Source organism: Mobula hypostoma, chromosome 4 (assembly GCF_963921235.1).
Source record: "Mobula hypostoma chromosome 4, sMobHyp1.1, whole genome shotgun sequence".
Taxonomy (NCBI): Eukaryota; Metazoa; Chordata; class Chondrichthyes; order Myliobatiformes; family Myliobatidae; genus Mobula; species Mobula hypostoma.
Window position 1 is genome coordinate 33,191,324 of NC_086100.1, and position 17,045 is coordinate 33,208,368.

General features: G+C 44.8%; 1 protein-coding gene across 2 annotated transcripts in view; it reads right to left on the reverse strand.

Moving 5' to 3' along the window:
- The window catches only part of sphkap (SPHK1 interactor, AKAP domain containing), a 144,114-nt gene that overhangs the window by 25,635 nt on the left and 101,434 nt on the right, over positions 1-17,045 (reverse strand). For both annotated transcript variants that reach the window (XM_063044842.1, XM_063044843.1), the window contains one exon: positions 5,887-9,646. In XM_063044842.1, coding sequence (XP_062900912.1) covers positions 5,887-9,646 — 3,760 coding nt within the window. The remainder of the gene's footprint in view (positions 1-5,886; positions 9,647-17,045) is intronic.

Consider the following 17,045-nt stretch of genomic DNA (forward strand, 5'->3'; position numbering starts at 1 on the left):
CTTGATTATTATCATTATTATGATATCTGAATGGTTATTTGCAGGACAACACAAAAGCAGCATGTTATGACCGATGACAGTTCTGTCCCCACCTATAGTAGTGAATGGGGCTGAGATACTACTGACATGAACATTGGCATGAACACTGATTTCTCCTTTCGGTAATTTCCCCCTCCCATTTCCCTCTTCTTCTATTTCCCACTCTGACCTCCTACCTCTTCTCCTCACCTGCCTATCACCTCCGCATGGTGCCCCTCCTTCTTCCCTTTCTCCCATGGTTCTCTCTCCTCTCCTATCAGATTCCTTCTTCTCTAGCCCTCTACTTTTCCCATCCACCAATCACCTTCCTCCTTCCCCTCCCCACCATATTTTATTCCAGTGTCTTCCCCTTTCTCTTGCAGTCCTGAAAAAGTGTCTTGGCCTGAAGCGTTGACAATTTATTAATTTCCATAGATGCTGCCTGATCTGCTGAGTTCCTCCGGCGTTTTGTGTGTGTTTCCTGAAGAATTCAAATGCCAGTCCTTATCCTACCATCACATTGTATAACATCCCCAGATATCAACCTTACACTCTCAATCATGAGCACTGAGTCAGACCATTCCTTCACTTGAGATGAGTACGTACATAATCTAGGTTCACAAGTGAGTTATTCTGTGGCAAGATGTTAGATGTGGGCCCTGCACAGAAACAATACTATTGCAATATTTCAAAATGGAAAGGAGAATCCCAGAGCCCTGCCCAGCAGATGTCCTTCAGCTTACAGAAAGTTAGTTTCCCAGGCATTTCATTGCTCCTGTGGTACCAAGTAGTCTGTTGTGTTCTCCTGCAAGTCACCAGCAGCAAATTGGCTGCATTGTACTTGAGTGTCTTCAGTTTGTGACAGAAGTACTTTATTGAAACCCAAACCCTCTTTTCTCTAAGAGTCACACAGTATGCTGGAATTCTGTACTTACAGAAAAGTATTTCTCTATCACTGCCATTAAAACCCAGGTTGTTAAGTGACAAGTAACATTCACACCACACAAATGCCAGGCAATAACCATATCTAACCGCAGCATAAGAACCTGACTAGTGATACGATTACTTCCAACTATCACTACTTCAGTGGCAATACTTCAATATCAATAACCTGTGGGTTATAACTGACAGAAACTGAACTGGACCAGCCACACACATAATGTGACTATGAGAACAGGTTATAGAGGTTAAGAATCAGCAACTAACTCAGTTCCAATTCCCCAGAGTCACTCTGCTGGTCCACAAGACTCAACACCGGCGTGAGATGGAATAATCTTCACTTGCTGAATGAGTGCAGCTTCAACAACACTCAAGAAGTTTGACAGCATACAGAACACTACAGCGCATTTGACAGGCACCCCATCTCCAACTGTTCACTCACTCCCATGACCTGTCGCCCGGTTCGGATACAGCCCTAGTGCGGAGTGAGAGACACTGAAGTGGGTCGATATTTCACAGACTTTAATGTGAGCAGTGTTAAAAGGGAAAAGAAAACAATAAACACCAGGCCAAACAGGGCCGCTAACTAAAACTCTCAAATGGAAAACGAAGCCGACACTGCAGCTGAAAAGAACAACTAAATATTAAATGCTTGCCGCTAGTCTTCAGAGTTAGTTGACTCAATTGTCCAATTTCTCAGGCAAGGCGGAATGCAAGCAGGCAGCGAAGCGTTGTTGTGTCCAAGTCTTGACAAATACTACAATAGAATGAATGGAGTTAAATGTCATCACAATGAAATAATAATTAGCTGACACGTGCATATTCACGAGCGCTGTTGCCTTATCTACTGCGCTGCTGAATCCGTGGTTGTGACAGGGGCCCCCCTCTCTAGGCGCAGTCCCTGAGGCACCACAGACCAGTGTCCGCTGGAAGTTTCAAATGAGGGACTTGTCCAAGATGTCCTTCAGTGATGCTGGTAGATAGGTGCCATGGTGTGTACTGCCAATATCGGAGCCAAAGATTTCCATGTAGAGACAGAAACAAGAGTTTTTACAGAGGTAGCTCGACCAAGTGACACCGTGAGACTGATCATTCTCAAAATGAGGACCCTCCGATTGGAGCTAATCAGGCATCTGCTTCAAGAATAAAGCTAACAATCTCTGAGCCAATCAAAAATAAACTTAACAGACTTAAACAAAAAGTACCAGGAAACCATATTACAAAGAGCGAGTCACTTGAGAAAAACACAAGGAACTCTTTAAACCATTAATAGCTGTTGTTAAGCAACAATTAACCAATTCACATGCTCTAAAAACGTCAGAGCCCAATGCTGTCTGATGCCCTGCACAGGGCTGAAGAAGTCACTACAGGATCCCCCTCCCTATAGCTGGCACTTGGTGGCCCAGGAAGACCTGAAAACTCGAGAACCAGGGATGACTTGAGAGACCTGGGGAACTAGAGAGGGAGGCATGGGGAACTCAAGAGGCTGGGAGACTCAGAGATCCAGATAGACTCTCAGGATTCTCCAGTCTCTCAGTCTGTTGGAAGTCTCTCAGAATCCTGAGAGACTTTGGAACCCCAAAAAAACCTCAGGTGGGGCCAAGAGGGAGGTTTGGGAGTCCTCGAGATGGGGAAGACATTGAGAAACCCTAAACACATTGAATAAGCCTTGAAAACAATCAGAAAAATAAAATCTTTGGGAAGATAGAGAAAAGTCCTTGGGACCTTGAAAACATGAAAGTTGAAACCTAGAGAAGGAACCTTTTCAGATCTTGCTCACTGTTTTTTATCTTTCACAAGTTTTTTCAGAGGCAATTAGGATAGACGGTCAATTTTACAGATCAAGACAGCGTAGACAGGTTTATTTCATCGCTAAGCTAGTTGGTTCTCTGTAGATCTGTTTAAATTTGCTACATGAAAGTTTGATTTTCCCAGTCTGTACCATGACTTTCATCAAGAGGTTAAAAGTTGCCGTATCTACGGTTGTGACATGACCGATGCACAATTTCAGCAACTTGAACTATCCACAGGATGTACTCACTAAGGCTCCTCAATGTCCACCTTCCAAGGCCACAATATGCACCAACTAGGAGGATGAGCAGCAAAAGCAAGTGCATACCATGAGCTGGAAGCCACACACTATCTGACTTGGATGCATTTTGCATTCCTTCAGCATTGCAAGGTCTAAATCCTGCAACTCCCTTCCTCATTTCCTTGAGCATAATCCCACACCTCAGTATCTACAATGGTTCAAGAACACAGCATCACCTTCCCAAAGGCAACCATAGAAGGCAAATTAAATGCTGACTCAGCCAGCGAACCATATCCTTGAATTAATAATGAAAAGTTTCTTTTGGGTGATATGTCTTGCCAGTGGTAACTATTCCAGGATTGTTGCTAACAACAGAGCAAAATACAGTGGATGCTGGAAGTCTGATGTAAGAAAGCAGAAAATGCCGGAAATGTTCAGAGGGTGAGGCTGTACCTGAGGAGCATCGGACTGCTGATGACCTTATCTCTAACTCTATATGGAATGCCTGATGAATGATCAGTGATCTGAAATATGATCTGTTCCTTTTGATTCTTAAGTTGTCTTACATGCTATAAATTTCCAGTATTTTCTATTATTATTGCTGGTAACATATCATTCACTGAGGTGACAGAAGTTAAGCTTCACAACATCTTTTAAAAAAAGGGGTATTTTTATATTGTATATATTTGGAGTAATTTTAGATAGAATCAGATGGTTTAAAATTGTCCACAGTAGTTAAGACCTTTGATGTCTGATCATGTTTTTCTGTCTTGTCATTGATGGAGTGAAGCAGCATAAGAACCAGACTAGTGTTGTGATTATTTTCAAGGAGAAAGTTGAACTGCTGTTTTGTGTTACAGTATTATTAAAGATAGGCTTCATTTGAAGCTCAGTTCAATTCAGCTCTGAACTCAGAACCCTTATTTGTCTGAAAAATGGTCAATCAATGTTACAGAATCCCCAAGGAAACATTGAAAGCAAATTTGATTCATTCATTCAAACTAATTAGATCTCTTTTGGAAAGTATAATGGGATGTGATTCAAAGCCTGACATGTGGTAAATGTCACATTTTGGAAGAGCCAATATTTTGGTGATAACTTCGAAAGGTGTGGGGTCTTAACTGCATCCAGTAATGGGACTGTCTTGCATTGTTCATCACCCTGACATTGAAGTTGTTGAAGGTAAATGAGGGGAAGTGAATAAAACAGCTGATCAATATTTTTGAAAATCTGCAGATGCTGGAAAACCAAGCAACACGCACAAAATGCTGGAGGAATTCCAGGCAGCATCTATGGAAAAGTGTACAGTCGATGTTTCAGGCTGAAACCCTTTGGCAGGACTGGAGAAAAAAGCTGAGGAGTAGATTTAAAAGGTGGGAGAAGGAGAGAGAGAAATACAAGGTGATAGGTGAAACCTGGAGGGAAAGACATGAAGTAAAGAGCAGGGAAGTTGATTAGTGAAAGGGAGAGAAGGCCATGGAAAAAACAAAAAGGAGGAGGAGCATCAGAGAGAGGTGATGGGCGGGCAAGGAGATAAGGTGAGAGAGGGAAAAGGGGATGGGGAATAGAAAAAGGGGATCAGGCATTACCAGAAGTTTGAGAAAGCAATGTTCATGCCATCAGGTTGGAGGCTACCCAGACAGGTATTGTTCCTCCAGGTATGGCCTCATCACAACAGTGGAGGAGGCCATGGATAGACATATCTGAATAGGAATGAGAAGTGGAATTAAAATTGGTGGCAACTGAGAGATCCCACTTTTGCTGGTGGATGGAGCGTAGGTGGTCAACAAAGCGGTCTCCCAATCTATGTCAGGTCTCACCAATATACAAGAGGCCACACTGGGCACGAGGTACAGTATATGACCCCAACAGACCCACAGGTGAAGTGTCACCTCTCCAGGAAGGTCTGTTTGGGGTCCTGAATGGGAGTGAGGGAGGAAGTATTGGGCCAGGTGTAGCACTTGTTTCGCTTGCAAGGATAAGTGCAGGAGGGAGATGAGTGGGGAGGGACGAATGGACAAGGGAGATCCCTGTGGAAAGCAGAAAGTGGGGGTGGAAGATTTTTGGCTGTGTTTAGTTCAGGTAACTAATGGAAAAACTGAGGGATGCACCACAAGGGGTCAGTGGGCAGGGACCACAGTGTAGGGTTCTTCTGTTGCTGGAGAGCGAGAGGCCTAGTTAGGTGAGAAAGCCCCTTGATTATTGTCGTGGTATACCACCCCAGAGTGCCACATGAGTATCAGGAATGTTATTGACGAACAGTAGTAAGGACATTGATGATGAATGTAAAGAATGAAAAGGCATTGCACAGTTTATTCTTGTAAATAATTTTGCTTATTATGAATAAATTTTATTTTATTGAAAGAAAATTGAGGGACCCTGAAACCCTGTGCAGCCTGAGCCAAGGCTCTGTGGGGAAGGACCACGGTACAGGCTCCTTATTGGCAGGGGTAGAGTTGGGTGAGCGAGTCTCTCTAACAATGAAAAGGGTGTAACCTCAGAGAACCATAGGAGGGGCAATGGTGTTACGTGTGTGTTTGGACTGCTGAATGTATTATCCACAATTGGAAAGGGTGTTTTGTTCTCTTTCTTCATTTGTATTATTTTTAACAAGAATAAAATCTACTTTTTGAAAAAAAATTTTCCCTGTGGCTCCAAGAGCATTCTACTGCTGGAGATTTTCCTTGCCTCTTTCCGTTTACTAAATAATAATGTTAGTCATGATTAATCATTTTTTTTGCATTATGTGACTCACAATGCATGCAAGGTGATGTACAAGTATAATTTAGGGTCACATTGCATTTTTAATGTAATGTCGCAAAAATTTCAATATTTAAAAAATGTTACAGGTCAAATTTTAAAAGATAAACAATTGCTGACTTTAGTTTGTCAGTTACCTGTACACCAGAGAACCAGATTCAGTTTGTCCTTCCGAATCAGCTTCTAGAAGTTTCCTTTCCGCTTGTCTTTTAGTACTGCTGACAGCCTTCCCATGAGAAGACTGGTTTCTCTCTTCCTTTTGATCATTCTCTATATGAATTAAAGGAACTTCCCTTGGGCAGTGAGACGATTTCTTTTTCTTCACGGCTGCCCACTCGTGTGAAGTGAAGGATTTCTTGTCAGTCACCGATTTTGCTTCCTCCACTCTGTGAGCGAGGTCTGAATCACATATTTTGCTTTCAGTGCCACAGTCATGGGTTAAAGTTGCTAAGGAACCCTGCTGGCTGCTGCTGATTGATTTCCCACTTTTAATGGTGTCTGTAACTATATTGGTGGGATTCTCTTTATCAAATTGCTGTGCACCACCTGACAACTGTTCAGCACTCTGAATGTCAGCGTCATCGCAGATAATTTTATTTTTCCTCATTAGTGCCTCAATGGAATTGGACCAAGTTTCACTTATCAGCATGTCAGTAATGTGGTCAGTTTTGTTCTTCCGGTATAAACAAGAGTCTGTTAAGGATTTGTACAGGTTAGCAGACAATGGCACATTACCTAGATTTACCTGCAAGGTGTTTCTGCGATCATTCTGGGCAAAGCCGTCAAAGGAGTTTGCTTTCACAGGTGGAGTCACTGTTAACCTTCCCTCTGATGCTTGTCTGTCAGGCATTGAGGACTGCCTGAAACATGAAGTCCCTCGCCCAGCAGGGGGAACCAACATATTGTGGAACTCTTTGTTGGCTTTTGTCTCTTTGCTTTCTTTCTCCAGTTCATGGAGCATGTACCTGTAAAACTCTTCTGTTATACTCTCTGTACTAGATTGCTTTGACAGACACGTTGTACTTACACCAAGGTGCCCATTCTTTCTGCACACCTGCTGCAGGGCTGCATTTAAAATATTGCTGGCATGCTTGCTGGCATAGTAATCCAACAATAGGTCAAATCCCCAGCCTTCGCTTTCCATCTGATTCATCATGAAGTTGGAAAACTCGTCGGTGATACTCTCACAGCTTGACTGCTTTGAGACTGAACTGGCCCGGCTGTTGGGCTGACCAAATTTAGTCAAGGCACCAAGGGCAGCCCACGAACTGTTAGAATCTGTGTCCTCTTCTGGGATGCTTTCATAACTGGACCCTTTTCCTCTGCTCCACCTGTCCGTCAGTAGCCTGTTTCTCATTAGCCCTTGTCCTTGCCTCACAGAGTCAATCACTGTTAGTTCAGCTGAATTCACTATTTTAGCCGTCACCTCCTGGGCAAAGTTGTTGATTTGGTCTAAGACATCATCAGAGTTCAATGATTCATCAACCACTCTGTTCATTAGTTTTTCCTTTAGCTCAGGTTGCTCTTGTGTTTTTCTTTTGATTTCACTAAGTCTGGGAGGCTTAAGTCTCTTGACAGTTGTAGTCTGAGATTCTTTACCCCTACCGAGAGCTTTTGATGAGGAGGCCTGTGGGACGATAAATCTCTTGTGGTCACAGAGCCTTGTTTTCCACGGACAAAACCATGGCTGCTTGGCATTTGTGTTTTCAAGACAAATAGCTGCCATTTCCGTTGCCATGGAAACAACTGTCTTTGATATCTGGTCAGCAAACCCATTTACTGTTAGGCTTGTATCTGTTGACTTTTCAACATGGAACGGAGATTTAGATGGGCTTAATGTACTTTGTGGATTCATCATAAGGTTGTTCTGATTTTTACCTGGGTGAGGTTGGGCTCTCGTGTCTGTAAGTGTACTGATGTAGTCAGACGTACGGGGCTGAACTCCACTACCACATCGGCTCTCCATGTCAAAAGCATCAGTGGAGAAAGATGAAGTTGTATCTTTGTCACATATATTCTGCTGTTGTTGTGGGACAGCAGTACTGGTGACCGCAGCTCCAGTATTCCCCGATGTCAGCTGGTTGGTCAAATTGTGTGCAATATTTGCACAGTCACTACCTCGTCTGCTGAGAGACTGCATTGCGTTCAGATTAATTTGCTGTGACAGATCAGGTCCTACGCATCTTTTCTCATAGGAGGTTATGGAGTCTGTCAGGTTCCCTCGACCAGAGGGTACATGATTTAAGTTTTCATCTCTGTCATTGGGGTTATGGTTAACAGATATTCCTTCTTGTATGTTGGTTATTTCTGAATCCTTACTGTTTTTTATTCTATCATCCTGAAAAAGCATGGTAACATCACTGTGCCTGACAATATCTTTGATCTTCCTGCAAGTGAAATATAATATACTGAAGAGAGACTTATTAGCACTTTCAATAAATATGTTGGTTGGATTTACACCCAAATTATTTTCCTTTTCTTGATATATCATTCCCACTTTGCTATTTGCTTCTTCAAAAGAATGTTTTAGAATTAAATTTGACATATTCAAGGCAAAATCATCCTTTGGCAATTCCTCCCAATGGGAGACGTTTGGTCGTGTCACTGTTTCTGTTATTTTTTGGTCTACAGATTCCATTAATTCACCGACGCTTCTGTAATTGTCTGTCTTTGTAAGAACAGTAGCTGCTTCTTTGAATAGTACCTCTGCAATGTTATGGGCAAATGTGTCTATGCGGCTTCCAACACTCACACTGCACTGGAGGGCCACTGCACCGGAGGTTTCAGCTGCGGACAGGAGGCCACTTGAAGCTACAGAAAAGCTCACATCTGGCTCATCACTTAGCCCTGCTACACCTATGGCGCTGGCCACCTGGGTCACACCGTAGAGAGCCGATGAGAAGGAGAAGTTCATGTTATCACATTCAGAATCACTTGGTAAGGCTCCATCTCCATTTTCTCTATTGCAAGGCAAATTCTCTCTTCCATCATATAAGGCTTGGTCCAGCTGTAGACTCTCAGTAATATACGGACTTGAAATAGTCCCTACAACATTTGCTGCATAGACCAGAGCTACTTCTACAGAATTAGGAGGCAATCCAGTTGACTCAGAATTGTTCTGGTCAATGTTGTGTTCCTGTGCATAACCTAGAGTTTCACTTAATGGATCAGAGTCCAAGCAAGAAGCTGTTATAGGTCTGCAAGGTTCTTGCCATTCTGAAGCATTGTCACTATTGTCTGGACTTTGTACAATAACAATTTTAGGAAGTACATTCCACGGACAAGAAGGATTTGCAGCACTTCCCTTTGGATCGCTGGGTGAAAGGCCATCAACACTTTCTGCGGAGATGCTGACCGCAGCCTCTGTTGTAAAAGTGGGCTCTGACTGAGACAGTCTAATAAAGGCATCCTGTAAGACAGATTCTGCTAAATTTGAAGCGTAAGCACCTTCCATGCAATGATTCTCCTCAGGAGAGGGAGAGGAACTATGTTTATCTATTGTATTCCATGTATCTACTAGTGCTGCTGCAGAGTTGGTCTGAAGACATGCACCAGCACACTCAATTGTGTAAGAGTTGTGTTCATCCACATTTGAATTTGCAAAGTGGTTGCCATGAGGAGTCTTTAAGGCAAGTGCTTCTTCTCGGACATTTCTTTCTGACTTAAGCCTTTCTCCATCCCTTTCTGCAGGAACGTAGTTGTCCTCACAGCAAAGTAATGGGACATTTCCAGCGATCTCTTCATCTGCACACTTGTATGCTGAAGTATCTTGGAGACTGCATGCCTTTTGACGAAATAAATTGTCTGTTTTTTGTCGCATTTGCAGGAGAACCCGAGATTTTGCTTTTGTATTTTTAATGCCTCGTGCTGTATCAAACCCATTGATCTTCAGAGGATCTAGGAAAAAAACAAATGAAACAGTCAAGTGCACTTTATTTACCAAATTCACATATTCTTTGCATCCTGAAAAGTACATTAATATAGATATGTGGATGGGAATATTTAAAAATGTTGACTTTAATCCAGTGTACTAATTATTATTTGTATTTATAAAATTTGATCTCTCTATGTTGCAGTGTGTACTGGCAATGACTGAACCCAGGTGCAGAGAAATAACAGACTCCTGTGTAGAGGTAGAAACAAGAGATTATAGATGAGAATCCAATAAAATATTGGCAGCTTGACCAAGTAACACTGTGAGACAAATCATTCTCAGAACAAGGACCCCACGATAAGTGCTAATCTGGAGTCCACTTTGAATAATCACAGTACTTGGAAAACCCACGCCAGTTATAATAGACTTGAGAGGATTAAGCAGAAAGTACAAGGGCTTAACGACTCTAGTTAAGACAACAATTAACAAATACAGGTGCTTTAGAAACCTTGGAGCCCAATGCTCTACAGTGTGCCACACAGGACCGCAGGGCTCATGACAATATTTCTTCATCATCCTACCTCAAAAAAGTCAATGATCATTTATCATTTTTATAGTGGCCTTTAGGGTTGCAATTTAAACCATATTCCATTATAATCCATGGATAATGCTATCTGTTTAATCAAGCTATCAAATTCTTCAAGAATGGTACATGTCCTGACATTGATATCAATGATTGGAATGAAAGGACCACAGATCCAGTTTTGCCGATGATACAAAGCTAGGTTGTGGTAATGGGGGATTTGGTCTCTGAGCTGAGATGAAGCAGCCTGTGCCTGTACTCACTTGAAAGTAAAAGAATGTGAGGTGCGCTGATTGAAACATATAAATTCCAGATGGGATTTGATAGGGTAGATGCCGTGGTGATAATTCCCCTGGTCAGAGTATTTGGAACCAAGCACAGAGTGTCAAAATAATTCAGAACCAAGATTAGAAGAAATATCTTCACTTATTTCTCTACTCAGGAGATCTATGAAGGCTCTGTTATTGATAAAGGTCCAGGTGGAGACTGATTGATTTTTGGATGTTAAGGGAATCAAATGTGAAGCTAATGAAGGAAAATGGCACTGAAGTAAAAGACCATAAGACCAGAAGACTTAGGAGCAGAATTAGGCAATCTGGCCCATCGAGTCTGCTCTGCTATTCAATCATGGCTAAGCCTTTCTTTTTCCTCCTCAACCCCAGTTCCCGGCCTTCTCCCAGTAACCTTTGATGCCATGTCCAATCAAAAACCTATCAATCTTTGCCTTAAATACACCCAACGACCTGGCTTGTACAGCTGCATGTGGCAACAAATTCCATAAATTCACCACCCTTTGGCGAAAGAAATTTCTCTGTATCTCTGTTTTGAAAGTGCACTCCTCTATCCTGAGGCTGTGCCCTCTTGTCCTAGACTCTCCCACCATAGGAAACATACTTCCAACATCTACTCTGTCTGGGCCTTTCAACATTTGAAAGGTTTCAATGAGATACCCTGCCGCCAACCCCATCCTTCTGAATTCCAGCGAGTACAAAGCCAGAACCATCAAATGTTCCTCGTATGATAACCCTTTCATTCCTGGAATCATCCTTGTGAACCTCCTCTGGACCCTCTCCAATGCCAGCACATTTTTTCTAAAATGAGGGGACCAAAACTGTTCACAATACTCAAGGTGAGGCCTCACTAATGCCTTATAAAGCCTCAGCATCACATCCTTCTTCTTGTATTCTAGACCTTTTAAAATGAATGATAACATGGCATTTACATGGTGTCAGTACCAGGGTGCTCAAAGCCGGTGCCCCTCAGCTATGTAGAGTACTTCGCCATGTCTTCAACCTGAGCCTGAGGCTCCGGAGGGTTCCTGCCTCGTCCCTGTGCCGAAGATGCCGCGCCCCAGCGGCCTCAATGACTACAGAATGGTGGCACTGACCTCCCACATCATGAAGGCCCTGGAGAGACTTGTTCTGGAGCTGCTCCGGCCTATGGTCAGGCCACACTTAGATCCCCTCCAGTACGCTTACCAGCTCCAACTAGGAGTTGAGGATGCCATCATATACCTGCTGAACCGTGTCTACGCCCACCTGGACAAGTCAGCGAGCACTGTGAGGGTCATGTTTTTTGACTTCTCCAGTGTGTTCAACACCATCCGCCCTGCTCTGCTGGGGGAGAAGCTGACAGCGATGCAGGTGAATGCTTTCCTGGTGTCATGGATTCTTGATTACCTGACTGGCAGACCACAGTACGTGTGCTTGCAACACTGTGTGTCCTACAGAGTGATCAGCAGCACTGGGGCTCCACAGGGGACTGTCTTGTCTCCCTTTCTCGTCACCATTTACACCTCGGACTTCAACTACTGCACAGAGTCTTGTCATCTTCAGAAGTTTCCTGATGACTCTGCCATAGTTGGATGCATCAGCAAGGGAGATGAGGCTGAGTACAGGGCTACGGTAGGAAACTTTGTCACATGGTGTGAGCAGAATTATCTGCAGCTTAATGTGAAAAAGACTAAGGAGCTGGTGGTAGACCTGAGGAGAGCTAAGGCATCGGTGAGCCCTGTTTCCATCCGGGGGTCAGTGTGGACATGGTGGAGGATTACAAATACCTGAGGATACGAGTTGACAATAAACTGAACTGGTCAAAGAACACTGAGGCTGTCTACAAGAAGGGTCAGAGCCCTCTCTATTTCCTGAGGAGACTGAGGTCCTTTAACATCTGTCAGACAATGCTGAGGATGTTCTACAAGTCTGTGGGGGCCAGTGCGATCATGTTTGCTGTTGTGTGCTGGGGTAGCAGGCTGAAGGTAGCAGACACCAACAGAATCAACAAGCTCATTCGTAAGGCCAGTGATGTTGTGGGGATGGAACTGGACTCTCTGACGGTGGTGTCTGAAAAGCGGATGCTGTCCAACTTGCATGCCATCTTGGTCAATGTCTCCCATCCACTACATAATGTACTGGCTGGGCACAGGAGTACATTCAGCCAGAGACTCATTCCACCGAGATACAACACAGAGCGTCATAGGAAGTCATTCCTGCCTGTGGCCATCAAACTTTACAACTCCTCCCTTGGAGGGTCAGGCACCCTGAGCCAATAGGCTGATCCTGGACTTATTTCCTGGCATAATTTACGTATTACTATTTAATTATTTATGGTTTTATTACTATTTAATTATTTATGGTGCAACTGTAACGAAAACCAATTTCCCCCAGGATCAATAAAGTATGACTATGACTATTTGCCATCCTCACCACTGACTCGAACAGCAAGTTAACCTTTAGAGTGTTCTGCACAAGGACTTCCAAGTCCCGTTGCATCTCAGACTTCTGGAATTTCTCCCTGTTTAGGAAATAGCCTGCATATTTATTTCTACTACCAAAGTGCATGACTATCCATTTTCCAACACTGTATTTTATTTGCCACTTCCTTGCCCATTCTCCGAATCTGTCTAAATCCTTCTGCATCCTACCTGTTTCCTCAACACTATCTGCCCCTCCACCAATCTTCATATCATCTGCAAACTTGGCAACAAAGCTATCTTTTCCATCGTCTATATCATTTATATACTGTCAGTACCTCCAGTTGAACTTTGTCTTTTTGTGTGTTTTCCTCCAAGTCGTCAGTCTGTGGTTTTGTATTGCTATGGTCTCTTATTTGTTTTCATGCCCCATGTGCTCCTGTCCCTGCGCCTGCTCTACTCCGGCCCCTGTATTACTGAATACTCCATCTCTATCTCTTTCTCATTATTACCTGTGTCTCGTTGTGCTCCACCTATCATCTGCCTCTCTGTTTATTGCTCAGTGTATTTCAGTCCTGTGCTTGAACCAGTTTGTTGCCAGATTGTGCCAGTGAATTTTCCTGAGTCTTTCCAGCATTTGTATCTGTACTCTGTCCATCTGAATATTGACTCTGCCTGTTTCCTGTTTCTGGTTTTTTGGATTTCTCTGAATGTTTTGATCTCCGCTTGAACTTTGACGCTGATTTTGTTTGCTCCTTGGGATTTGTTACTCAATTAGTATCACTGTGTGCACAGTACTGGGTCTGCAATTGGGTCCCCGCTCCAGTGTCCTGACAGTACAATCTGGCCAGAATGGATCCAGTAGACCCTGGTCATCTGTGAGCTACCCTGGATCAACAGGGAGTGATGCTGGGGAGACACCAGAACCAGCTGGACTCCGTGTTCAGGGCAGTGGAGTCGCTTTCTGCCAATGTAGCCGATCTTGTGACCCAGACTCGGTCACTCCAGCTGCCCCAGAGTGCCCATCAACATTCTGCAACTGCATCTTCTGCCCCGCCCTTGGCATTCTCACGTGCTCCTCCTAGCCAAGAGCCCCATCTGCCTCCTCCAGGAAAGTACTCAGGTGAGCCCGGTACCTGCCACTCTTTTCTTTCCCAGTGTACACTCATTTTTGAATTCCAACCAACAGGAACAACACTTTGTATTCCGTCTGGATAGCCTCCAACCTGATGGCATGAACACTGACTTCTCTAACTTTTGCTAATGCCCCACCTCCCCCTCATACCCCATCAATTATTTACTTTTATACACACATTCTTTCTCTCACTCTCCTTTTTCTCCCTCTGTCCCTCTGACTATACCCCTTGCCCATCCTCTGGGTTCCCCCCCCCTTCCTTCTCCCTGGGCCTCCTGTCCCATGATCCTCTCATATCCCTTTTGCCAATCACCTTTCCAGCTCTTGGCTCCATCCCTCCCCCTCCTGTCTTCTCCTATCATTTTGGATCTCCCCCTCCCCCTCCCACTTTCAAATCTCTTACTAACTTTTCCTTCAGTTAGTCCTGACGAAGGGTCTCGGCCTGAAACGTTGACTGTACTTCTTCCTAGGGATGCTGCCTGGCCTGCTGTGTTCACCAGCAACTTTGATGTGTGTTGCAACAGCATTTCCAACTGATCGAGCCAAGGTAGCCTATGTCATCACCCGACTGTTCGGTCGGGCAAGAGAATGGGGAACAGCTGTCTGGGAGGCAGGCTCACCTTTCTGCATCAGTTTTCAGTTATTTTCTGAGGAGCTGAGAGAAGTGTTTGATCACTCCAAACATGGGAGAGAGGCTGCCTGTGAAATGCTGCGCGTGCACTGGGGCACAGACCTGTGTCAGATTACGCCATACAGTTCCAGACCCTAGCCACCTCCAGCGGCTGGAACTCGGAGGCACAGTACAACACCTTCCTGAATGGCTTCTCCGAAGACATCACAGATGAGCTGATCACCCAGGACCTTCCTGCCACCTTTGAAGCCCTGGTGGATTTGGTCATCCGTATTGATGTTCGCCTTCAGCAGTGCCGCAGAGGGAGGGGTTCCAGAGGGTCCCTGGGGGCATTGAGTGAGTTCCAAGCTCCTCGTCAGTCTACATTGCCCTGCCACTTGCCCCCATCTACAACTCCCGTTCCAGAGCCCGAGGCTATGCAAGTTGACCGTACCTGCCTGACGCCGACTGAAAGACAAAGGAAAATCAGCACTTGCTCTTGTCTGTACTGTGGCCAATCAGGCCACTTCATCTCCACCTGCCCAGTAAAAGCCAGTGCTCACCAGTAGGACGAGGAGTACTGGTGAGCATGATCCCTGTCCGGCCCTCAACGCCACTCTCATACCTGCTTCTCTGGAGTGGGGTGTCCAACAGCGAGCAGTCTCCGTCTTGGTCAATTCTGCTGCAGAGGGCTGTTTTATCAATTCCGGCTTGGCTGACCAGTGGGGGTTACCCACGTCTCCTCTCCAGTGTGGTGACCGACTCCTTGAACGGTCAGACTGGCTAACTTCACTGATGTCACAGCCCCGGTGAGTCTCAGTTTATCCAGCAACCATCATGAACAGTTAACCCTTTATGTTATTGACTCTCCTCAAGCTCCCATTGTCCTGGGCCATCCCTGGTTAGCTAAACACAACCCCCACATTGACTGGCTCAGTCGCAAGATTGCAGGCTGGAGCCCACTCTGTCACTCTCACTGCCTCCGTCATGCTCAGATCCCCTTGTCTCCAAGCCCAGATCCCCCTGAGGAATTTCTGGATCTTTGTGCCAACCCTCCTTGAATACATGGCTGAGTTCAGCAAGTCCCGGGCCACTTCCCTACTGCCTCATTGTCCATATGATTGTGCCATTGACCTCTTGCCTGGCACATTTCCCCCAAGGGGCTGCCTATATCCCCTGTCCGTACCTGAAACAGAAGCCATGAATAGTTACATTCAAGAGCCTCTGGCTGCAGACATTATCCGGCTGTCTTCCTCCCCTGCTGATGCTGGTGTTTTCTTTGTTGAAAAGAAGGACGACTCCTTGCATCCATGTATTGATTACCGGGGACTGAATGAAGTCACTGTTAAGAACCGTTACCCTCTCCCGCTCATGACCTTGGCATTTGAACTACTGCAAGGAGCATCAGTTTTCACCAAACTTGATCTCCGTAACGCCTACCATCTTGTTCGCATCCGCAAAGGGGACAAATGGAAGATGGCCTTCAAAACCGTGTCAGGCCATTACGAGTATTTGGTCATGCCATTTGGACTCACCAATGCCCCCGCCATCTTCCAAGCCCTGGTAAATGACATTCTCAGGGACGTGCTGAACCAATTTGTTCTTATGTATCTCGATGACATTTTGATTTTTTTCTAAGTCCCTTGTTGAACACACAGGTCACGTCCGCAGAGTCTCCAGTGCCTTTTGGAGAACCAGCTCTTTGTAAAGGCTGAGAAATGTGAGTTTCATTGCAATACCATCTCCTTCCTGGGGGATGTAATTTCAGGCTGTTCCATTCAGATGGACCAACAGAAGGTCAAGGCGGTGGTCGAATGGCTCCAACCTTTGACTCGTTGGAAGTTGCAACACTTTTTGGGAACATCAACACTTGGAGTATTGTGTCCAGTTCTGGTCACCTCACTATAGGAAGGATGTGGAAACATTAGAAAGGGTACAGAGGAGATTTACCAGGATGCTGCCTGGTTTAGAGAGTATGCATTATGATCAGAGATTAAGGGAGCTAGGGCTTTACTCTTTGGAGAGAAGGAGGATGAGAGGAGACATGATAGAGGTGTACAAGATAATAAGAGGAATAGATAGAGTGGATAGCCAGCACCTCTTCCCCAGGGCACCACTGCTCAATACAAGAGGACATGGCTTTAAGGTAATGGGTGGGAAGTTCAAGGGGGATATTAGAGGAAGGTTTTTTACTCAGAGAGTGGTTGGTGCGTGGAATGCACAGCCTGAGTCAGTGGTGGAGGCAGATCCACTCGTGAAGTTTAAGAGACTACTAGACAGGTATATGGAGGAATCTAAGGTGGCGGGGTTATATGGGAGGCAGGGTTTGAGGGTTGGCACAACATTGTGGGCCGAAGGGCCTGTACTGTGGTGTACTATTCTATGCTCTATGTTTTTCTAAC